Below are 25,269 nucleotides of genomic sequence, written 5' to 3'. Positions count from 1 at the left end.
GTATCACACAGTCACAGAGGGGAAGCAAAGCTTGGACTTGAACAAGCAATGGCTCCTATTTCTCAGCACTGACCTGTGTGGATCCCCACTACAAAAATCCCTTTGATTATACCTGTAGAGATATGAACTCTTCAGCAAACAGCAACAAGCAATCACACTTTTTTCACTGAAAACTGGTATCATCTCCAAGAGAATGTTTATTGCCCTACAGCTTCACCTTTTACATAAAGAACTAATAATTTCTACCAGAGGCAGCTTTAAAGAAGAGTTGGTACACAAGTATGGATTCCCTTAAACTCCAGATTTGTTCAATACTGTCTTTAATTTCTGTTATCTTTTGAGACAATGGATTTGTAGGTATACAAGAAGATCAAGAGCACTGGAAATTGAATGAAAGGAAGAAAAAAATTGGAGACTGGAACTGGAACTTGTAGCTTTCAAGATTGAGGGATTCTAATATTCAATTAATCCCTTCCCTCTCAGATGGATATTACCAACCCATGGTAAATACTGACATGTTTTATATAATCTTTCACTTCTCTCAGGTACACACTGAAAAGAAGCTGTGTTCTAAAGAAGGCACAAACAATCATCATATTAATCTTTTACATACTTTGGTACTCAAAGCACAGATATATCACTGTGCCAAAGTCTTGCCTATCATACCATTTCCAAAATAAACTCAGGTTCAGGATGAACACTAGGTAACTTTTCTTTCAATTAGCTTCTCAAAACTGATGGTTTTTTGGGTTTTTTTTGGTTTTGTTTTTTTTTTTTTTTAGAATATGATTTATTCCTTTTAGTTTATCAGCTTGCCTTGTTTCAGATGGGTACTGTCTGACTGACCTCTAGATACCCTTGCACTTGCTCTGTGATACCCATAGAATGACAGTGCTTCATTTCTTCATCTGTCATTTCCCAAATGTTTCTTATTGGTCACTTCTGGTGCCAGTGGCAGCTGAAGTGGAAGTTTTTACCCTCTGATAATCTGTACTGCTTTCACAGCTCCCAGTATCCTGAGCATGTTTTCCAAATGTTACTGTGACACTAGCTGAGATCTTGGCAACAGAAAAGTATTTCATATGCTTATTTCCTAAGTTAGTCTCTTTGTGGTTGTTTGGGGCTTTTTTCTTTGCTTTTCCAACCCTCTGTCAGCTCCTTGATCTCTGTGGCTTAACTCCCTTTTTTATTGCTATATTCTTTGTTATCACTTCTCAGTATCTTTCTGATAATAAAACCTTTGAAGAACCTGAGGGAATTCCCACCATGCATCTCAAATCTCTTAATAAATGTCTCCAAATATCCAAATTACATTTGTCCAAAAGCTTAGCAAAAATCCCTTCTAAAAGGAACAACAATAGTTACATCCTCTTTATACGTTTATCTGTAAACTAGAATCTAGGAACTATAGCCCATAAACCTTGTAAAATTATGAGCGTGTTTCAATCAGTTCTAATATAAAATGCTACACACAAAACAAGCTGCCAGTTTTTGCCTGTCTCCAAAATACGTTTATGCATAGAAATGCTTATCCTTGTAGCATCTCCATCCTTTTTTGACTCCCCCAGGATAACATTAGTCTTGCAACAGCATGCTTGAAAAAGCAAAATTCTCATGTAATTTCAATCGCTTATTCAGTTTGCTCACGACTTTTACACAGCTGACTGAACACTATTACCTCACCTGAAAGAGAAGCTGTGAGTTTGCTCACCTCAGTCAGCTGCAGGATCTTTGAAATTCCTCCTCTTCTGTTCCTTCTAAAGAGTGCCTTCCAGCATCTCCCCGTCCATTCCCGAGCCCGCTGAACACCCACACATCGGTAAGTTCTGGCTAAGTTATCCTACGTAACTCTGAAGCAAAAAGGAAAGGGTCACAGATGCTGCAGATGGTTTCCTTTGCGCTCTTTTAAAATGTTGTTTGCTCGGCGGTCTGTCACAGCCAGGTCTCAGGTAGTAAACTGAACAGCCTATCCTCCCGGCTCTTCTTTTCTTCTTTTTTTTTTTTTTCTCCTGTAAACACATAATCATTGCTTCAAATCCTTTAGGCATCAAAAACTGTATTTCTCTATTGCCCTCTACTGACTGCTAGCTAGCACCGCCTTCCTGGAGAACCGGCAAGTAGATACGCACAGTACGCTTCCCTCCACCGCCCTCCCCGGAATCAATAATGAGACACGATGACCAAAAGTCAACACAAATCATTCTATTTTTTTTTTCCTTCGTTACAAAACACCAGGAAAGATTTACAGCTTGTTGGCCAGCCGTGGTAGCTACAAAACACTAAGCAACAGAAGCAGGAAGCAGTTAGGAGCGTGGGTCTGCTAATGTGTGTTTTTTTGGCAACAAAAGGCATGAAAAAGTAGAGACGAATGCATTCCGCTTTGGAATGTGGGTGAATTACACCCCACTGGTGCCATAAATACTGAATCAGGGAGAGAGGGTTATATGGTTTTAAGGGTCAGGTCCTGCCAGCACTGGATGCCCAGAAACACAGACTTTGGATGGGAGTTCTGTGGAAAGGGTCTCATAAACAGCCACGCCTTCTTGGTCATTTCCCCTTCGTCTCTAGAGTTTTATTTGTTTATTAGCACATCCAGCACCACACCTAGCATGACAAATATAGTTTCTGCCTCGTGAGACAGGTACTGGGACGAGACACATGATATGCTGTTCATGAATGGCACTGGGAGGTGCTGTTTGCACTGCTTTTTGGACAGAGATGTTTGATAATGCAAAGAGAAATCATAAACCTAATGTAAAAAAGAGAATGGCCAAGAGTAGTTTCAGGAGTGGAAGAAATAAAACGTATATGCATTTCAGACAGACTGGAAGAGAAAGAGGGGGGAAAAAATATAAGAGATAAGAATGTAGAAGCAGTGTAGGGGCAAGGGAGAATAATAAAAATTATTTCTTTGCATTGTGTTAGTCACTGCTCAAGTAGTACAGTATAAGGCTTGTTAACCAAGTCGCTCAGGCACTTGTCACACACATACAAGTTGTTCCAAGGTGCTGGTGCCAGTGCTCCAGCCCATCTGCACTACTCCAGGGGCTGGGAGGTGCCAGATCCCAGCTCCAGATAAAAGAAAAACCCTGAATCTCCCCCACCCTTTTCCTTTTGCTAGGCAGAGACTGGGAAAGAACATGGCATCAACTTGTTTTGCTATTCCTCCTCTGCAACCAAATCCCTTAAGGGGAAAACACGGTTAAAGTTGATAAAAAACAGGCCCTCCCCAAAAAGCGTGGAAAATATTTTTCCTTATTGGTGTTAAAAAAACCCCTCTTTTGCTTTTTTTTTCCTCATTGCTATTAATAAATGCGAATATTTCATTTGCCAAAAAAATTAATCTGTTGACTGACGAACACTGCCTGTGTTTGAAACAGGTATTATGTGACATCCCTGCTCTTCCACTCCAGAGAGCCAGAGTTCACCCAAAAACTTTCTTCAGCAAAGCCAGCAATTTGGCAACAAAGAATGTTAATATTGAAAGGTCCGCTGAAAAAAACCAAACCAAATCTTTGTAATTAAAAAATGAAGTCGGCAGAGGCTGCAATTGTAGTCATTATAAACATTTAATTAACGAGCCCAGATTTATTGACTGCACTGTAAAGCTCTCCTTTTAAAGGAAGGCCAGAAATTCAATTTTTACCACGCTTTCCTAACACCCTTCGCTACTCCATGTTAGAAAATAATAATTGTATTTATTCAAATTCCTTGATAGAATACTGAAACCTTCACAGGTGATCGCCTCTCCTAAATCAACGCCATTACCAGCAGATCAAAGGGGAAGGATGCCTAGCAAGTGAACGGGGCTGGGGGAATGAACGCAACACACTCCCAGTACCCAAAAGCCAAGGGTTGCTGCGTTGCCTTCTTAACAGCAGCGGATTTGCCGAGTGACAAAGCCAACCGTGTAGCTGCCAAAAGCCATCAAAAAGGCATCCGAAGAGAGTGGAAGGCGGCCCAAGGTGAGCACTTTTGAACACGCAGCCGCATTCTGGAGGTGCCGGTTGACGTTTCTCACTCGACGGTTCGCCACAGTAGATGTTTTCTTGGCCACACCAGTTGGGTGGGGTTTTTTTTGTTTGTTTGTTTGCAACACAAGAAGCCGCAAGCGGCTCCTGAAAGTCGCTATCGCTGTCTGCCGCCCCCTGAGGGAGGGCGGCGCGAGGGCCCGACCCGTGCTCCCCCAGCCGCCGGGGCCCGCCGGGTGACGGCGCGCTTCGCCGGTCGGGCGCGGAGCCTGCGCCAGCGCAGCCCACCCCGGCGGCGACGGGCCGGGGTGAAGCCAGGGCTGCTCCACTTGCCTGCTCGCCCTGCGCCCGTTCCCCCCTCACCCGGCCCACCAATCCCCCGTACGGTACGCCGCGCCGGCCTGAGCTGGTCGCCGCGGGCGCGTCTGACGCCGGAACCAAGGTGCCACGGCCGCGGGCACGCCGCCGGGTATCGGCGAAACGCTGCACGTTCCCCTCCAGCTTCTCTTTCCCACCGCCGGACCTGTTTGGCCGCGGCTTCCGGGGGGGCGGGTGTTCGGCGCCATGGGGCGGCAGCGGCGGTTCCTGGTGGCGGCAGCGGAGGGTCTGGCGGGAGCCTGCCCGGGACAGGCTCGGTTCCTGCTGTAAGCGCCTGGCGGCAGCCCTCGGGGCGGGGGCGGGGGACGGGAAGCGCAGCGGCGAGGTGTGCGCTGGATGGAGCGGGGCGGGGGGGAAGCGAGGCGGCTGGTGACGCGCGTGGGCTGGCCCGCCCCCTCCCCTCGCCCGCCACGGCGATGCCCCGCTGTGCCCTGACAGACACCGTGCCCTGATACCGTGCCGTGACGCCGTGCTCTTTTCCCGTGCAGGTGGACGCTCTGCAGTTCGGTCTGGACCTCCCGAGGCGAGTGAGAGGGGCCCGGAAGCAGGCGGCGGTGCTGGGGCCGCTACAGAGGAGGAGGGGGGGTGCTCCCGCCGTCCCCGCCAGCGCAGTCCCGGGGAGTTAGTGCGGTGAGAGGGCAGCGCAGAGTGGCAATCTGCCTAGCCCGACGCAGGCTGTCCCTTTCCCTCACTTTTCCCCTTCTCTGTGCACTGCCCCCGCAAAGCTGTGCCAGGGCGTGCTTCGCGGCTGCCGGCACAAACGGCATACTTACCGGTCAGCAGGGTCCAGGTTGTACCTCGGGGGATTAGGGAGAGATGCTCGAGTGCGGCTCTGGAAGCAGGATATAGTAATAAGGCAGATGCAGGAGCGTGCCTTTTCTTATGTCTGAAATTTATCGGAAAGCATTTCTTTGTACCAGGCTGCAATGCTGCCATCCTGCTGCACTTTAAGTGCAAAGAGCTCGACAAGGCTTTGGCATCACCAATCTGGCAAAAAAAGAGTGCATGTGTGGAGCTCCTTGCAGAACTGGGAGCCTGGGAGTTGAAGATTTTTAAGAAGGAATTGCATTTTTTTTCAGGAAAATGTATAAAATTACATATTGGGTAAACTTATGCTGTGCATAAACTTGGCATGAATTATGCTCAGCTGAACACGTACCAGTGTTCACATACCAGTGTTCAGCTTCCTCGTGTTCCAGTTGTACCTGGAAGAAAGTAAAAATATACCTCTCTAGGTAACAGTAAAATAAAAATGTAACATTTTAATATTTGCCTATAAAATATTGTTATTTCATTTAACTTTTAATCTTCTACCATTGTTAATCTGTAGATAAAGTACATGGATTAGAAAGGATATGTCCTTACTGCTTCCAGTTCCTGGTTCCTGGTAGCTACCGGGTGCGTCTCAAACCGAAGATGAAAGTGACTCCACAGATAGAGAAAGTTCTTAAACGAGAGGCCAAGAACCGTAGACTGAATATGAAACAGACAAAGCTTTTGACAAAGTACAGGGAGTCAAGAAGTGTTCTGGTAAGGATATTTACTTGGGACTGCTACAGACCTGGTATTTCCAGGAAACCTTTCAGGGGCATGAAAAATAAGATATGGTAATCTTTTTCTCTTAGAAGCGGAGCTTACCCTACACATTTGCTTGGTTTTTGCTTGTTTTTTTTTCTTTCTTTATAAGCATGTAACTGTTGCTTTCTTTTGTGATAACATGTATTCACAGTGAAAGCTTTTAAAATCTACTCTCATTGATGGAGAGATAATGAGCACAATGACAAGAACAGTAAATAGCCCCTTCTCCCCCTGAAAGATAACCCCATATGTCAGAGAAGTCACATAAACAGCTTTGTCCTCCCTGTGATGTCTTTAGCAGCAGTCTGGGTAGACTCTGACAGAGTCTTAAGATAGTGCTGAAAATTAAGTAATTTTTTTCCTGCCAGGAAGTTCTGTTGTTTCTACTGACAGCTACTGTATGATTTGCATAGCTTTGCATAAAATGGCAGCAGAGACAGATTTTTGCCTGCTTCTTTTTTCCCTATGAATGTGGCAGAACTCGGACCAGGCAACGCTACTAGATGCAGACCTTTAATACAGATGTATAAATCCTAAAATCCATTTGAGTCCTTAGAAATACATTGCTAAGAATACTCCAAAGCATACCAAAGAATAAAATCACTTCTTGGTTGAAATCAGGCTGGTTTTTCCAGTACGCGTAGCTTGACATTTACTGCCTTTGTTTCAGCGCTGAAGAAGAGCTGGAGTGACTGATAGACAGTGAGGTTGTGTAAAAATATATTTGCTCAACTGAACGAGCTTTACTTACATTTATTTCAGTAGAGTCTTATGGCTCCATCAGATTATTGTTACCTTCTGTGGAAACTGAATTTTTCACATTTGTCTGAACGTTACTGTTTACAGGAAGGCCTTTCAAAATTAAATCACATAGGGAATTTAAACAAGTTAATGTTGCTCATGGGGCTTCAGTTCTTTGCCTAAAGTGACTTAGGAATGTAAGATTTAATCACTATTTTTTACACTAATTACTGTTATTTGAAGAGTAATAGGTATACATGTAATCTCGTGTTGGCAAGGCATGCATTACTATTCAAAAAAGTTATGCAAATGTTTTAATAAATGAGAAAAAATTACCAGTGTAGATCCCTGTCATCTAATACCCGAGGCTCATGAAAATGAGAATTTGAATGTACCTGTGTCGTGGTTTGGCCCAGCTAGCACAGCAGCAGCACGACAGTCTCTCGCTTGGTGCACTCATTCACCCCCATCCTTGTTAGGATGGCGGAGGCCCCAGTGAAATGTGAGTAAAAAGACAAGCAAGGTTGTTGTGGATTAAGACAAGGGCAGGGAGGGCTCGCTGACAATTACGGTTCTGGGCAAAACAGACTCCAGTACTCGACTTAGAGAGGAAAGTAGGAAAGTTTATTCTACAAGAAACAGAACAGAATAAAAGCAAAAAGGGAGTAGGATGATGAGAAAATTACAACCAGCACTTTAAGATCTCCCTTCCCCATCCCTTTTTTTTCTCAGGCCCAGCTCACTGCTCCTGATATCTCTACCTCCTCCCCCCTCAATGGCTCAGTGGGGCAGGGAATGGGGGATGTGGTCAGTCTCTCACAGATGGGCTCTGCCTCTTCTCTCTTCTCAGATGAGGATGACTTCTGGCATTCTTCCCCTGCTCCAGCACAGGGTTCCTCCCCTGGGACACAGTCCTTAATGAACTTCTCTGGTGTGGGTTGCTCCCAACAGCTGCGGTTTCTGCCGATACAGGGTCCCTCACACGGGACGCAGTCGTTGGTGAATATCTCTGGTGTGGATTCTTCACCACAGTTGCAGTTTCTGCAGTTATAGGGTCCCTCTCTCGGGACAAGGCCTCTTCTGGGCATAAGTTCTGAGCTGCTTTGTCGTGGGTTCCTCCCCACAGTTACAGCTGTGGATATTGCGTCCCTTCCTCGGGACACGGCCTGCTCCGGTCATAGTGATAAAGGGTCCCTCCTTTGGGACATGGCCTCTTCTGGCCATAGTTTTAAAGAAAAAAATCACTGCCCCTGGCTTGAGGTCTGTAGTGAAGTGGTTGGGTCCCTGCCACAGGACATGGCCTCCTCTGGCCATAGTCACTGTCCCTGGCTCGGGGCCTTTAATGAAGTGAATTGCTGCCCCTGGTCCGGGGCCAGCTTTAGCAACATGAGTCTCTACCACTGATGCAGGGTCTTTAAAGAAATTAAAATAAATCTCACCTTCACCATTCCCATCCGTAGAATGCAGGGGAGTCTCTGCTCCAGCACACCTCCTCCTCTCTTTCATCACTGACCTTGGAGTGTGCATGGTTGTTTCTCTCACTGTTCCTACTCCTTGCACCACCACCATCCAGAAGAAGAAGAAGGGGCAGAAGAAGGAAGAACCAGGAAGAAGAAGGAGGAAGAAGCCTCCTCTTCTGACTTTTTCTTAAAAAGTGATCGTGGAGGTGTCTAATTGGCTCAGCCCCAGAAGTGGGTCTGGCTCAGAGCTGGGGAGAGTTTCGAGCAACTTCTTACAGAAGCCATCTTTACAGCCCCTCCTTACCAGAAAAGGCTGTCATGTCAAACCATAACAGCCTGGAAATTAAACCAAGCAACACTGCATCAGGTTGTGCCTCTGCTAAGTTTTCTTAGCTGGCAGAACTTGACTTGGGAATGCTTCTGCCATGAAAGGCATATAATGTAGGAACTATTTCAGGGCTTCTAAAATTTTTTTGAGTTAACTGCATATGCACTTCAGGGAATGGGAACCAACTGTGCAGTGCTATGATTAATCCACCAGTTCCTGTCAGTGGTAAGGTGTTCACCTCCATTTATACTCTGTGGAGTTCTAAATCATCATGTCATGCTGAGGGCTTTTTCCCTATCTGAATTTCATTTAGAAGAACTAAAAATACATCAATACTTGAGCTGTATAAGTTAATGATCTTTCTATTTTTTAGTTTGTTAGCTGACAAAATAATGTCTAGCGACTGTCATGACACTTAAATGAAAATGCTTCATTTTGGCATTTCTAAGTGCAATTCTTTCTAAGCAGTCTGAATTTTGGTAAACTTGCCAAACTTTTGGTAAAGTTGCCATGACAGTAAGGGATATTAGGAGTACCTGCTGGTCCCCTCTTTGACTGACATGATCTGTTCTGATGCACCTCTGCAACATACTATGCTGCTGGAAGTTCCCTGCAGTCTAGAAGTAAACAAGAGAGAAAGCACCCTTTGTTTAGAACCTCCTTCTTACAGTAGTATTTTGTCATGAACAAAAAGCCTCTTTGTTCAGTAAGAATTGCTGTTATTAGTTATGGATGACTACTTTTGAGAGTTTGGTAATTTGATTTTAGGACTAGAAAGTATGTAGTAAAACTTCATTGGGGGTAGACTACGCTAATGAATTTACATCACACTATGCCATGGTTTGGTTTTTTTTTTTTTTTAGCAAAATACAAATACCTTTAATGTATACACAAGATACCATGTATCAAGTTCAGGTCCTGTTTCATCTTTCTGTTTTGACAGGGTTCTTTGCCCTATTTCACTGGACAATTCAGAGTTACTGGTCTCCTGAAATTATTTGCTGGAGGACTGGAGTAATCTCTAGATAAACCCATGGGATGTGTTTGGCTTAAAAAGCCTGAATGAAAATACTAGGTGTAAAGTGTATGTTACTTTTTAATATCTCTTGTTTCACGTAACCAAGTATTTGTGTCATGATATTTGGAGAATGGCTTGGGTAATTCTTGCAGTGGCTTTATAATGGAAAGGCTGAAGGAATGGTTGATATTTCCTTTCTTCTCTCCGTAGCTGGTTACTTGCAACTTGTGCAACAGAACAAGAAGACACTATGGTAAAAGCAGGGATTTCTTCTCTACCAGAACACCAAGTTCCGGCACTCCAAGTATTAAGTGTAACTTGAGGACACCAGATGTAAAAATTCAGTCTGCCAAGAAAGGGACACCTGTAAGCTGCAGTAGGTTGGCATCTAAAGGGAACAGTCCCTCATCACTTCCCAGGTACCTGTGTCTCACCTGTTTAGGGACTTTGCCAAGTAGAGTGTATTACATCGTGTTGGGAATGGGTGTCGTGTATTGATTTCAGATTAGTGACTTAGCCTTAAATTAACTAAGGTATTTTTCTTCAGTGGTCTGATTGAGGAGATAAATTTTAACTTTCCAACCTTTACATTCTTAAGCTTCTTTGAAAAGCAACTGTATGCAAACAACACTTACTTACGTTTTTGTCACTAATGTGAAATGTCTGGCTTAAAATTTGCACGACAAAGTTATACTTCTGAGTGCTCATTGTGACATGAAAATAACACTCTTTACGTTCAAAATTTTCCACTCAAATTCATGTATGCACTTTCCTAGCTACTTTACGCTAATTCTGATTCCTCACCTTTAAGAGATTTGAGTCTCTTGTTTTTCAGAACACGTGTATCTGGACGGGTGACAACCAGCTCTGCTTCCAAGACTCCTCGAAACTCCAAGTTTCACTTTTCAAAGCTAAAACGGATGCTTAACCTAGAAGAAAAAGATAAAAGCCAAAAGGCAGATTTGAAAACCTTCTTGACTTTACTATAGTAAAATTATTTTTAAAATAGTAAAGATTACAGCAATAAGTATTTTTTTAATAAAGTGAGTTCTTTAAAACTTGAGCTAAGGGCACGTTACACTCTGAAAGCAGAGACGATATTTTCAGAAGCAAGCTCTGTTTCTAAGGGGACTGATTATATGCAAGACAGAGATGAGAAAATAGCCAGTCTGATATTCTTGGGAATCTCAAACGTGATCTCTCTTGGCCCAAAAATTAAATGGCAGAATCTATCGTTTGAGGAAGTTGACAATAGGGAATCCATCAGGAGCAACAGATATGTTGGCAGACCTGAAAGCAATTTGAGGATGGAGAGGTTACAGTTTGCTCCACGTCACTGTCTTGCTATTTTTTAAGATAATGCATCACGACAGAATGTGAAAGATCTCCCTGCTTTGCAAGGATGTTTCACTAAGGCACTTTCACCAGCAGGTACGATATTTTTAAGGGTCTAACAGGGTCTCTGTAACGTTGCTGTTTTTTGATACCTGTGGTGATTTAAGCACATCCTTTACAAAGGTTCCAAAATAACTTACTTTTTGAGGCAGCACTCGTACACAAAGAGAGATAAGACAGTGTATCACCAGATTAAGTTTCTTAATTTTCTTAACGAATGTTGTCTGGGGTACAGACTGTGGATGATGCTGGTCCCAGGCTAAGGCAGAAGCTTGTGAATGAGGATGCTCTCAATACTGCCTTGGCAGCTCCAGCACAGCCTGCTGTTGGCACCCTCATTTGTTACTGCTCCCAGAGTGGCACAGTCATAAAGAACAAGGGCTGCTTCCTTTCTAGTTGCTCTGGTGCTGCCAAAATGGGTCACTTGTCCTGTTCAGAAATGATGAAGGAGAGAACCTCTTTCTTAAGTGGCAGTTTTATCAGGCTTTTTTTTTTGTCGCACCAAAGTGTTTTCATGTGACTAGGTGATGTCAGGATTAAAGCAGTCAGTTTTTAGATTTTCACTTAGGCACAGATGTGAGAAAGGACAGTAGAAAGTCACTGTTCAGGGCTGAGTTTGTAGCCTGCTCAGATTTCCTCTCTGGAAAGAGAATCAGTCAGTTAAAAATGTTTACGTTCTTGGTTTCAAAGGTCTGCATTTTCCCTTTTTTTTCCGTATTCTAATGAATAGTTTCCTTTAAATGTATTTGGACTCGGTTGCTTAAGAAATAGGATGAGCTGCTAAGTTGGTTGGCTTGAAAGCAATCCAGGGCATGAGAGAATAGTTACTTGCAAATTCTACTTACAGTCTCAAAGATTGGCACGTAACCTTTTTATATCTCCTGTAAGCTTGTGCAGTAAATCTGAAAGGTTCTCTGCCATTTGTTTCTTACATACCTGTGGGATCAAATTAACTGTCATTCTTTGATCAAAATGTGTACCTTGGAGTCGTGCCTTTCCTAGTGTAGAACCTGCATTAATTCACCTGTTGTCACTGTATTTATGATCCAGTCCTCTTGAAAAATACTTCAGTCTTGTTGATGGAAAATGTGCATTTTACAGAAGTATTTGAAAAACACATTTTGCAATAAATTTTTATATTGAAAGTACATACCTTGGGTCCTCTACTGCTCTGCTTCTTATGAGACTTAACGTGAAACCAGCGCGTGCATCTATGTTTCAAGGTCCACCAACATTAACCTGCTTGATCAAGTCTAGAGTATACTTTTGAAGAACATCTCCCACTCATACCTGGTTTACTGTGCCTTTTAGGTAACACCAAATGGCCTCAGAGAACAAGGCACATTCTTCTTGGGTAGAACTACAGAAGATGGAGAAGAGACAGGATCTGGGGCACAGCTATGATTACTAATGGTCAATCTGTCCACTGCTAGTCTGCCAAAAAGAGCGTTGTGGATGGCAGGCACTGAGCTTCAGGTATCCTGTGCTCTGGGCGAATCATTATTGCAATGTGCTGTTTGTTAACGCAGAGTCTTGTCACAGTCCAAATATTTTTTTTTTTTTTTTTGGGTTGTTATAAGGGATCACTATTGCAAGCTCTCAGACTTTACTGTGGAAAAAAAAAATCATTCAGTATGTGCCATTCCTTGTTTTTACAAGTGTGCTTCAAAATGCTGAGCAGAAACTAGTGGTATTTTCTATCTGAAAGGCTTTTATGTTACTCCTAAGCCTCTCAGCCATACAGATTTTTTCTACTACTGGACATTCGCAGAATCAGTGAACTGGAAAACATTATATACATAGACACACGTGTTTTTTATGTATATACATACCTACATATATGGTGTGTATAGGTATGTACATCATAGAAACATGTATCAGATGCATATATATACACACACCCATGCATCTGATGCCCTCTTCTGAATATGTGACATTCCTGTACTTGAAATGCTGAGCTTAATTGTTGGCTGCCACAGCCTGTTGCTGAGCCTCCCTGCCAAACCTCTGCCATGCAGCATTACAGGTTTGGGTTTCATGAGCTGGAAGAACAACTCTGGAGAGAAGAAACGGCCTCACCAATTTCAGCAAGGCCAAATTTGCACCCAGAGTTTGTAAAGCAAGAGCAAAAAGGTTCTCTGCAGCATACACCCCTGCATATAATTACATAGAATTGTTTCCCAGCTTACACAAATTTACTTATTCAATGGTAGCTGTATCAGAGATAGTAATAGTATTGTACCTCATATTAAAAATGTTACAAACCAGCTCACGTTAGAAACCAGTTGTGTGTGTTACAAACGTAAGATAATCAGCTCAAGTAGTGCATGTTTTATTTTAAAGCATCAGTTTGAGCCGTATTCCCTCTTTTGAGTATTGGGAACCTCAAGCTTGCATATTGCAGCCTCTGAAGAAATGCAAACTTTGGCCAGACTAGGTGGTATGTGCACAATGTTGCCGTTTAAGAAATGTACAGTTCTAGAAATATGACCTCAGACTTTTTAATGCTTTGCTCCCTCACTGGGAACTGTCACACAAAACACGAATATGGAGAGTACACAAATTGAATCACCAAGAGATGTTGGCTGACTCTTAAGTCTGGGGAGCAGTGTACGTTAAAGCCATTTCACACCATGAGATTGAGCAGGTAAGCAATAAACAATAGTTTCAAAGATGTTTTTACAACAATGTTTTATTCTATTAAATATGAAAGAGTGTACATACAGGTGTTATTCCGAGGACATAAATTACACAAGGATTACACGTTCCGTCAGAAAAGCACAATAATGAAACATCTTTACATTTCAAACTTTTCTTGTTAGTTTTTAACAAATGAGTCTATTTCTGCTGCAAACAAGTAACGAGTGCTATTGAACTTTTGCAAATTCCCACAAAAACATCATGCTTAGTAGGATATTTTAAACATCATAAAGATGAAATCAGATTTCTAAATAACAAGATGGAAGAGATTTACTACTTAAGATAACACGCTAAAATAGGTGCTGAAACAAAATTGGTCATTCATTAAAAGGAAAAAAAAAAATCCATTTCAGACACTACATTTGAGGCTGCTTTCTTTACTTGCAGGAACAGTCACTGTGATTATATGCATGAGGAATTAGCAGAACTCTGCCTAATTATTTATAGATGTAACTGTCCCATTTTAGACTGCTGGTTTCTTACTTCAGTATTTTTTCCACTGCAAAACGCTCATCCACAAATCTATTTGCTTATGTTTTACATGGCTGAAATCCAGCTCTTCTGTTAAGAGCTAATCAAGCCTGTGTACAATGTCCACACCTTCCAAAGTCATTTGTATACGAGGCTACTGCATCCTATCTTTGTATTTTGAGTCATGCTTGGAAGTACCAAACTGAGTTACCGCTGACTTGTGAAAGCACTATTAGCCTGTAGAAGTCCTAACACGTCGTCTTTTTAAACTTGAGGTAAGCAGGAAGGAAATTTTATCATCATGAAAGCTGCCAGTTCAACATTCAGACGACTACTCTGATAAAGTACATAATAAGCATGTAGTTTGGCTTGTGTTGTTAGGGATTAACTGAGCTGTTTTAATATATTAATACAAACATCAACAGAGGAGTGACACAGACAAGCTAATGTTGCCGCAGGCTGTAGCTTAATTTTCAAAAGCAAACATTTTCTAAGAATGGTAATTTTTGTAACTAAGGACTTCACATTTGTTTTTAAAACCACAGAAGTGGAGTAATATTACTGATATATTTTAAAGCATTCTGCAGAAACACAGCTTGAACCTGCAAACACAAGAATATACAAGCAGTCCCAGTGACCTCCATGGTATGCATTCTCCTATGGCAAAGGGCTGCAGGAATTCCATTACTTTTTTCAGACACTGCTTGATAAAAGTGCAATCTAGTGAAGCAAATAATGTAACTGTTATGTTTTTATTATTAGATTAATACTGTTCAGATATTTTATAATTGTGCCTTTTGTAGGGTGGGCATTCTGGTTTGAGTAGAATCAGACCATGTAGAAGAGACAGGCAGGGTACACCCACACATTTCCTTTTCCTGGGTAGCAACACGTAGTACAAGTAGTTCTGTATAATCCCATTTAGGGCTAAAACATTGTGTGGCCCAGTTCCACACTGTTATTTCTGTTTTGAAATAAGCTGACATTTGTTTTGCTTTCCATTTCCACCCAGGCAGGATCTCCCTTTCAGCTCCTCAGCACCCTTCTTTTCCCCACCCAGCCTCTTTTCTTCCTGAGATGTCAGAAGTACACATGTTAAGCTTTGGAACCTGAGAATTTGGAGGTATTTTTCATACTTAGAGGGCTCCATTTGTATCATACCATGTTATCTCCTGCTATACTATGACAGTTACAATACAAATTTTCTGACTAATTGATACCTGATGCCTTTCCCATATAAATATAAAACAACGTATCGTTCGGCCACTAATTATATGACACTTGCTGTAAGAGAGTCCTTTACCTACCACAAGTCCTCTTTTCCAAACAAATGTTGAGGGATCATTTCCAAAAACCCAGCTATGAAATATTCCTTGAAGTGAACAATTGCACAGAAAAATAAAGAAAAATATATCCAGAAAATAGCACTCTCTCAAAATTAAAACTTATATACATCAAGAAGAAGCTGAGATTTTTTTCCTCATCATTTTATCAGTTCTACACTACCTGTAGATAAGCAGAATTATGAACAGGAAAAAGAAGTCCAGTGAAGTAAGTGTTGTGTCTTTGTTAATACCTTGAAGAGATCAAGGAAACTCATTATTATTACAACTTTTTTTAATTAAGGTAGCAAAAAAATATTTAATTCCCTATGGTTTTGAGTACCCAAGACTCAGGTCCTTCAATGCACTCTAAACAAGCCATGCCACTGCATTTATTACCACCTCTGTGTACAAATAAAATTTTCCATGGATGAGATTCTACTTCAAATGCACTATTTATCCTTTTTTATTTATGATTTGTTTTGTAATTCTTAGTAATTCTTAAGCTGCTTTAATATTTATCACAAATTTGCTGATAAAAGCAAGACTGAGCTTTCATTGCAACTGTAATGCACATATACGTAAGAATTTATGAGCTGTTTAATATACTAGAACAGAAATATTTAAAAGATTAACATTGCACCTGAACATTCATTTTCCTATCAAGAATCTGTGCTGAAAAAATGCCAGTAAGTGTTAGTTAATTTTGCATATTAAACTAATGAAAGGCTCCCCTGGACTCATCATACTTAGCTTTTTTTTTCCTATGGAATGGAAAACTGCCACTCTTACACACTTACAAACCTTTGGACAGACAGTGATCTCTGATAAATTGTTTTCATCATTCCTATCTGTCATTCAGAATTTTTGATGAAATTTGTATCCTACATTGCATGCTATGGAATGTTATGTCGACAGATTGTATTTTTATCTTTTGAGGGTTTTTTCCCCCTACTTAACTGAGGTTTAATTCATGGCAAGTTCCATGACAAAAGATAATTGGACTGAGGTGCTTATTTTCAAGTATATCTGCTTTAAAGAGACATTATTCTTCATTCACATCCAACAAGTATTCTAGCAACCAGCCCTGTATAAGTCAATAACCATCACTATTTCCAACAATTTAACTCCGGGACTATTTTGAATTGTTGTGGTTTTTGAAAAGGAAGAATAGACTTTTCTAGCAAAATTTGCTTTCATGTGAGAAGAAGTGTTAAATCTTTGAACTGTGTACTTAACTGATGCAAAAGAATGCCTGACAAATGCAAACCCATGAACAAAATGCATTCATTAAATACTCTGACGGTGCACCCAACTCAAACACTCGCAGCCCAGGTTTTTAAGGTCATCTAAATGCCCAAGGTACATGTAGGTATTTTTATAAAAATAACTCCTCAACAGTTATTTGCCTAATTCCGATTGGCAATCTGCTAGATACCAGTCTACATCTTTAAGTTTTTAATTGAACTTAAAAGCTGGTACACAGTATGGGAACCTATTACAAATTCGACTACCTGTAGGCAAATTCCACATTGTGCCATGCAAAGGACTTTTTAAAAAACAGGCACTTGGTAGTAATTTTCTACTGTTTGACTTATACACAGTGCTGAACTGTCTCCTCTTGTTCTGTGAGAAAAGATGACCAAGGCCTAGAAACATTTGCTGGAGTCAGTAGAGGTAGGGGGCTGGAAGCCCATCCTGGCCTCTGTGATTTCTCAGTATGAGAGGATGCACAGCATGGCTATATCATTGTGTTCCTGCATGTATGGATGGCACACAGCATTGTCTAATTTTAATAATGGACATTTAACAATTGTGACCATTTAGAGACTGACCTTTCAATTTAATGAAAGCCATAAAATGGCTTCACATTTCTGGGATTAACCTTTTTTAGATGGAGACAGATGTTCCAGAAAGGGATTAGAATAGAAATTAATGGTCTCCCAATTTAGAAAGCAAGTATCTGTAAAAAAAAAAAAAGTTACCATTTTCAAACATAATTACTGTATAGTTTCTTATGCTGAATTTTGAATTACACTAAAATAGTTTAATATTTTGAGTAAACTACAGATCTCCTCAGTGTTAACAGGACTTATGTTTTCAAATACAGAAACAAGTCACCAACATTTCCTTCAAAAAAAACGCACCTGACTTGTTTTGGAGGTGGGTAATTTAAATGCAGTGGACAGCAAGATCACTTTTACCTTCAAGTTAAATTGCATCAACCTTTTGCAAACATAAGCTTGTAATTTCCATATTTCACTCCCTCACTAGCAACTGAAAAGTCTCGAGTTAGAAGTATGTGTTGATTATATGTTGATCTGCATTAAATATAGGGTACATAAGAAAAATCTTAGCATGTTTTTTTACAGGGAATCCAACTAAAATCTTTACAAAATATAAGATAATTATCCATTCTTCAATGTAATAGACACCGATTCCACTTTTATAAATGTACCCTTATGTTAACTTGCCAATAAAATAGTAAATAAATCAGCTTGTTAAACCATTTTTTATAAATTAATTATTAGAGTACTTTTACTGACACTCTCCAACAATATACAAAAATAATATTACAAGTGTAGCGCTCAGTATGACCTACCCTTCATTTCACAGAACAGTAGAGGTTATGGAAGGATGTTCCTGCAGTCAGTCATCACTGTAGATGTCTCCTGCAAATGGTAGGTGTACGTGGCTGCCCGTGACGTTGGGAAGTCGAGAGAGATCAGGCAGGTTCTGGATGCGTGACCTGAGTTCTTTCCGTACTTGGGACACTCTGGCTAGCTTGCGTTTGTACTCCTGCAATACAGGAGAATTAAAAATGAGGAGCTTTTGCTAATACCATTCCTACTACTTATTGCGGCTGACATTTTCCAGATGAAGTATTCCTTCTGCAAGTTAAGATGACTAAACACTTTTAACAGGTGAGAACACAGAGAACTGGGTATTTTTGAGGCAGAGACCTCCAGCATACTCATCAGCTCTAGTATTTCCTTAGCATCTGACTTTGGAAGCATAGCCACAGCATTATTTTGCTTTGAATTTTAAATCCATAAAGGTTAAAAAAGGAAGACAATCTCAGTTAACGTAACTACGTGTGTTTCTTCATGTAACTTGTGGAATGGGATTATTCTTAGAAAATGTATTAAGCATAATTCATACACATACTCTACTGTCACTCACAGTGTGGGGGGATAGACTTAGTGATGTCAAAGAAGTTACTTTCAGCTCATACTGATGAAAGAATAAAAAACAACCACATATTACCTAACCAAGCCTGTTGGTAAAGCCAACCAATCAAAATATTTTTTATTAACTTTTATAATAAAACCAATATTGCGTCAGTACTTTTATGGACCTAACTCTGAATATGAGAAACTTTTTGAATTGGGGACTTAGGATTTCACATTGTTTTGGAATACAGGTCAAACCACTCATAATTCCTACATTTAATGATTATGAGACACTTTTCACATGAAACAACATTATATTAGATAAAGTATTTAACATGATAAACCAGTGCACTAGAATATAGATAGTGCTCACCTATTAAGAATATGACACATAACAAGGAAGAATGCCAGCTAGTATAAAATGAAAACATTCCAAAATGTAGGAAGGTTAGGGTACAATTTACAGGATGGAAGTGCATTTCTGTGGAGAGTAGAAGAGGCCTAAGCATTAGCAGGCAAAGCTGTGCTTCATGAAAATATACTGTAATTTACAACACATGAAAAGCAGATGCTTTCTGGTGTGGCTGCAACCTGGGAATGGCTGGAAATAACAATTGTTAACCTACAACTTGGATAATCAGCCCACAGATAACCAAGGTGTTGTGACTATAACCACTTCTAAATAATAGTGGGGAAAAAAAAATTCTACATCATCCTGTAGAAGTGCCAAATAGAAACACTTGAAAGTTCCAGCAAGTATAAAAGCGTTGTGCAAATGTGTATAAAAGACAAGAATCATGCCATTTACAAGGTCTAAACATAACTGTAAACAGTTTTCTATACTGTTAATAGTACAGGGTAAAATGGAAGGGCAATGAAAAGACCTTTTGGTAGTAAAACCCAAATTCAGTAGCATAAATATTGAATACTTGGGGTTTGATAAAGATTATCGAACAAGGTCAATATTAGCACTATTAGTCACTATGTGACTATTAGCAGCAGTGTGGCCTTCTTACCAAGGACAGTAAAAGCAGAACAAAACAGCTTAAATTCTTAATAAGAAGGTAATGCATAGCTAAAAATGTAAAATAAAAAATGAAGTCTTCACATAAAGTGTCCCTGAATCAGGATCATCAGTTCCTTGATCTCATACCTATTTAAAATTAAATATTACATATTGTTCAGAGTCTTGAGATATACTAAACACAGTGAAAATGCTACAGATGTCTACTCATCAGAACTGTAAACACTTGCCAACAGTACATTGAGCAAAGCTGTCTTCCTTTTTTGATACAGATGACCAAAAAAGTCTTAGAACTGCAAATCCCTTGGTTCTAGGAAAACTGTTACTTGCTCACACTTGTCCAAAACATTCTCCCTGGTACAAGTGACTTCAGGGTTTGGCTGTGGAAATGAAGGGCTTTATCCCTAAGGATACTATATCCTTACAGTAAGGCTCAAAGGTCACAAATTCTTCACTGTTCCATATCTATTACAGCAGCATCCAGACGTGATTCTGTGCAAGAGTCATAGTCCTTTGTCAACATGTAAAAAGCCATGGCAAAACCAGAATACTTCTTGCCCTTTTCACTATTTTAGCAAGATTGCAGAGATACATTCCTGATTATTATTTTAGGGAACAGATCTTTCGAAGTCCCTTCCAACCCTTAAGATTCTGTGATTCTGTAAGATTTTAATGTCAGAAGAAAAGATAAGTTTCATTGTTTATTAAAACAAACCATTGGCAACATACGGAACACTAGTTAACCAGAATTACAATTTTCCAAAGTAGGATAGCTTCAGATTGAGCATTGGGTGATAAGGGCTTGGAGCAAACATGAAGCTAGGAAACCTGGTTTTTGTTATGAAAGACTTACTGCTGTATAGAAAGAGATGAATAGAACTGTAAGCTGAATCCTGACTAAGTTCATTCTCTGTCAATGAAGAATGTGAAGAAGCAAATCAGTATCCATTCATAAGCTCAAAGAGTGACGGCAGGCAGACAGCACAGCAGCTGTATTCTCTCAAGACTTTACTCCAAAACCTGAAATGTGTCTTGAAATTGTCAGTTGCTTGAAATTAAAATTGTAAATTCATTTAAAATTAAAATTCCCTTTAGCTGATAATAAATCATTTCAATAGCAGCATCATATTTCTGATATTCAGCATTTTCCGTATGATTTTGTCTGGGAATTGTTGCCTAATGAATATCATCTTGATCAACATTACTAACAGTAGAATCTCTTTTTTCACTACGAAAAATGTTCTCATAAATTCAGTCTCCCAAATAATACAGTTGTCTTCCTATCACCAACACATTCACTATAATGCACACTCTTGGGAAATCAAAACCTTTCGCTTGTGCCTTCTCAAAAACAGAGACTGCTGACAAAGTTTGCTACAATGATTGGGTAAGGTGGCTACAATGATTCTGTCCAAGTAGAAATGTTATTCACCTTATCCAGAGCAACTCATTTTCCATGACACTCCCAAAACTATTCTAGAAATCACTGGCAACATCCAGTTTACTTGACCGGTGAGCGAGTTCAAAAGAGGGCTGATTTTCAAGTACAGTGACTTGGAGGTTCTGAGGTACTTCTAAAGGGTCTGTTTTTCACAGTTTGATTCCATTTAAAATCCCTAGCCACATCTGAAAGGGTTTGCTTATACATTTTTAATGCTGCTAGGTAGTCCTGGACTGTTGGAATACAAGTATCAAGTAGTTATTATCAACAATACTCATTGTATGTACATTGTATGTTATTATTTTATCATAACAGCACACACATGTACCTACAACCTTTTTCCTCAGTATATACATGACAGTGTGAGTTAATTAAAGCAGAGGAGCAAGAATAAGGCTATCTAGGTGTTATTTCTAACATCATTGCTCCCTTAGAAATGCTGTATACTATACAACCAAGTAAGAATTTATCCATATTGTTGACACTCCTAACTGCTGAAACCCCCATGGAGAATTTCAGTTTAATGTTCATTATGTTGATGTAAATACATACTTTAAATTACACCCATGTAAACGAGGCAAGATTCACGCTATTTACTTCAATAGTAAAAGCAAGATAGAAGTATGAAGCTTTCTTTTGCTACACTGAGCATAATTTCCATTGCTTGCTGCCTATGGAGAACATTAATCTTGGGATATATGGGCAGCCTGATGTACGTAATTAAAGCCTCTTTAATTCTTCAGTGGTTTAGGATAAGACTACTTTCAAGTAATTTTTTGTACTTTCAGTCATAAAAGTAGTTTTATGAGACAATTAAAAAAACTTATTTTGCTCATTAGAATCCCACTACAGTTTCTGTTACTCAACATTGCAGTGTATGGATATTTTGTGAAAGCAACACTAACAACATATGGATTCCACACTTAGATTAATAGTAAATGTATATCAAAGAAATACCAGGCAAAAAAAGAGTGCCAAATATTTTTTTATTCAATGCTACAATTATAATGAATAAAAATGTGGACAGACCAAATAGACTGTGCACTACAGGGAATATTTTCCCTTTGAATCAAAATAGATATTGATACAGAGTATTTCTGCAATTACCACAGAGAGATGCTACAGCTAAAACAACTTGGAACTTGATGGATATGCTCTCCCTTTACAACATCAGTATGACTTTGAACCCTTCTCTGATCACTAAGGCTTTGGTATGCACCAAAATACTGCGTGTCAGAAAACATAAGCAAAGCAAAGGAAACAAAGTCTGATTCCAAAGAAAGAATATAAGGTTTGCAGAAAACACAAACATTTAATTTGTAGCCTTATTAGCTATAGAAAGAAAGGTAAGGTGGAAATCAGTATTCTTAAAACAGAACAAAACTCAAAAGGGTTAAAGGGCTTTTAAGGGGTTGAGGGCACGTGTGTACATCAGCACCCATGGCCTGTATGTACATCATATTTAAAATTGAGATTTCTCACTTTCTAGGTCTATTCCAATCTTCTAGTTTATTATGCAGACCAGAGAGCAAAGGCTTCTCACACACTCTATTCAACACTATAGAAACCACTAGAAATCTTCACAGGCTCAGGCAAACATAAAGGTGGCACCCTTGCTATCTAGACTTTGAAATTTGGAAACATATTCTTTGTTTCTAGACACCACCTTGTAAAAATTGAATGCTTCACCCAGTCTGGGTATTTTTCTGCATGGAAGACTGACAACTAGACTTGAAGGAGTCAGATAAACCTCACTATCAGTGGAAAACAGATGAGCAGGCTTAAATTTTGTGCTGCTTTTAAAAATTTGCCATGGCTCACGCTCTTCACCAGTATAATTAAAAGCTCAACCTATTTACCAGTGATAAGGATGAAAAAAGCCCTGAAATAACTTTAAGACACTGAACAGAGTCTGAACACATCTATATACTTTATATACACACAGAGAGAGTTGAAAAATCAAGGGCAGTTATGTCAAGTTTAGCAAAAGGCTGACTTGGCTAAACTTCCATTACATATTCTGCCTGTTTACTAGAAAATAGATCTTTGGAAGAAAGCTTCAGCTTTCCAGAATGTTTGCACTTATTAGTTTTCCACTAGGTCTTACCACATTTACCACAAATAAATATCACTGTAGTAATAAGCACCTACCTAGTGACTGATTTGTTAATTCCTTATTGTTCTATGCATTGCCCCACACATTATTTATTGTATGTATTACTCTGTGTGCAGATTTACTAATATCCTCATCGGTTTTCTAATGGCATATTTCACCACTACAAAATGCAACTTATTCTTCAAAAAATGTCCTTGGGCTGACAGATAAAAATTAAATGCATCCTCTGACAATCCCATTTTTCTTAGTACTTAAAATCACCAAGAACTTAATGCTTCAAAGCAAATTTTCTAATTTAAGTTAAAATCCTAGAGATTCCTCATCTTGTCTGCAAATGAAGCAACCAGATGCAATGAACTCAGAAGTCTGAAACCCATAGCCTAAATCAGTGACCACCTGGGGAAAGCCTGATTAAGAGGCTTTGTCTACTATCAACTGTTATGCTGTGGTACTGAGAGGAACACACTGCAGACTTCAAATCATAAATTCATGAGTGCAGCAGTAGTACATAGAAACAAAGAATTTTACCAAGATATTTCACATCTGAAGGGCAATTATCAGAAATATGAAGTCTTTCACAGTAGTCACAAACTATTCTTCCCATTCCTTGAAAATGCAATTTGTCCAGCTCCTTCCAGCCTAAATCTGGGTCTCAAATCTCAATCCCAGTCTTGACTCCTGCTCTCCACCTTCATTCCTTGAACACTGTTCCGAGAACCAAGCTCTTTGTCCAATGAGGCTATTCAATGCCTCTCAAACTCCTGTCATGCCTGTATTCACATGCAATACACTAAAAATCTGTTTTTGACTAATTGCTCCCATTTCCTTCCTTTCTAGCTCTGTATCCAAATTCCTTCCTCTCTAATCCTGGTCTGCACTTAACATTTTGTCTCTAGTTTTGGCTGCATCTGGTTCCAGTTACACCTGTTTCTCACCAGCCCACGCTGTCCTTCTTCTCTGCCTATATAATACATCACAGAATCAAAGGATCACAGAATCTTAAGGTCTGGAAGGGACCTGGAAAGATCATCTAGTCCAACTCCTCTGCCAGAGCAGGATCACCTAGAGTAGGTCACACAGGAACTCGTCCAGGTGGGTTTTAAATGTCCCCAGAGATCCATCAGATTGCTCTATCACTCCAAATAGTTTTTGCTTCCAGTCTCTCAGTCCAAAGGAACTCTACTTTCATCCATTTCAATCATACATGATGTTATGCCTTTCTGTCTGGTCACTCTCTTTCTCCTCACACACCTGATCTCCTATTCCATTCTTTACTGTAATGTCTAGTCCTGTAATGTGTAGTTCCACAGAAACTTAGCCAAGTTTTGCATTCAAACCCATCAGTTGCCACCAACTCATTACTTAAGATTCATGGGAGGCATGGATAAACCATGCCTCCCATGAGGCATGCTCTCCTATCAGGTGCTTGGCCCATGATCAGACTAGAGAACAACTGTATACAGATGCAATTGCAGGAGAAGTCTTCTTTAGCCCAAGCTAGAAAACCTTTTGGCAGAGCAGCTCTTCGTGGAAGTTAGTAATGTTTTAAGAAATCTCTGATGAGCATCTTAAAAGTAAGACGTTTCCAAAGGCTTGCAATTTCATTAAATTCAAGTTGGTTTTCATTAGTATATCAAAATGCATGCCTCTGACAGAAAGGATTTCCTCATTCCATAATACTTTGAGAAAGAACCTGAATTGCATCATCTCAAAGAAAAAGTCAGTTTTAAAGACTGGTTTAAAACAAACTCGTCCTTAGTTTTGTTTCAGATGATTGCATTGGCAAAAAGTTACTTGATGTTTGGGGAAGTTAAAGAATAGAAAATAGGGACTTATAGGCTTCAGTACCAGGAGTATAGCTAGAATTACTTAGTTCATATTTACCTTCATTCAATTGTAAAATGGCCACAGTGATGAGTATTACTTCAGAAAATAAACTAATATTTAAGTACATTGATCTCAAAGGGACATTGAATTCATTTGAGGCATTTCAGGATAGCAGATATGAGCAGCAGCTCAAATGAAAGATGCTTGCCTGAGGTTAAATTTGGCCTCCTTCTGTTTTACCTAATACAGTATTTTTATCTGGTTGAAAATTTACCTATTCTAATAAACTCAAAGCTACACACTTCGAAGGTATGCTTAAATGAAAC

The 25,269-nt window shown here is 39.8% G+C and overlaps 2 protein-coding genes across 3 annotated transcripts in view; one reads left to right on the top strand and one right to left on the bottom strand.

Annotated features, from left to right (window-relative positions):
• The first annotated feature begins 4,447 nt into the window (after positions 1–4,447).
• Positions 4,448–12,017, top strand: C4H18orf21 (chromosome 4 C18orf21 homolog). Its single transcript, XM_061994438.1, has 5 exons — positions 4,448–4,615; positions 4,838–4,872; positions 5,680–5,879; positions 9,685–9,893; positions 10,310–12,017. Exons 1-5 carry the CDS (start codon positions 4,536–4,538, stop codon positions 10,461–10,463), a joined length of 678 nt encoding a protein of 225 aa, XP_061850422.1. The 5' UTR covers positions 4,448–4,535; the 3' UTR covers positions 10,464–12,017.
• RPRD1A (regulation of nuclear pre-mRNA domain containing 1A) overlaps positions 10,339–25,269 on the bottom strand; it is a 46,396-nt gene continuing 31,465 nt past the window's right edge. Inside the window, exons 7-8 of one of the 2 annotated variants that reach the window (XM_061994433.1) lie at positions 17,965–18,161; positions 10,339–10,403 (exon numbers count right to left, since the gene is read on the bottom strand). In XM_061994433.1, the coding sequence (XP_061850417.1) occupies positions 18,012–18,161 (150 nt within the window). In that variant the 3' untranslated portion in view covers positions 10,339–10,403; positions 17,965–18,011. Of the gene's footprint in view, positions 10,404–13,543; positions 18,162–25,269 lie in introns of those variants that run through there. The other variant, XM_061994432.1, reaches the window with a different exon arrangement.

The sequence above is a fragment of the Colius striatus genome, chromosome 4 (assembly GCF_028858725.1).
Source record: "Colius striatus isolate bColStr4 chromosome 4, bColStr4.1.hap1, whole genome shotgun sequence".
Taxonomy (NCBI): domain Eukaryota; kingdom Metazoa; phylum Chordata; class Aves; order Coliiformes; family Coliidae; genus Colius; species Colius striatus.
The sequence above is the reverse complement of the archived record's forward strand: the minus strand, read 5'-3'. Positions and strand labels throughout refer to the sequence as shown.

Bases quoted from the DNA above. Each gene is read 5' to 3' on its own strand.
- C4H18orf21 (XM_061994438.1), top strand. From the start codon at position 4,536: ATGGGGCGGCAGCGGCGGTTCCTGGTGGCGGCAGCGGAGGGTCTGGCG. The intron at 4,873-5,679 runs GCGAGTGAGAGG...GTTAATCTGTAG, and splicing joins TTCGGTCTGGACCTCCCGAG to ATAAAGTACATGGATTAGAA. The intron at 9,894-10,309 runs GTACCTGTGTCT...CTTGTTTTTCAG, and splicing joins AGTCCCTCATCACTTCCCAG to AACACGTGTATCTGGACGGG.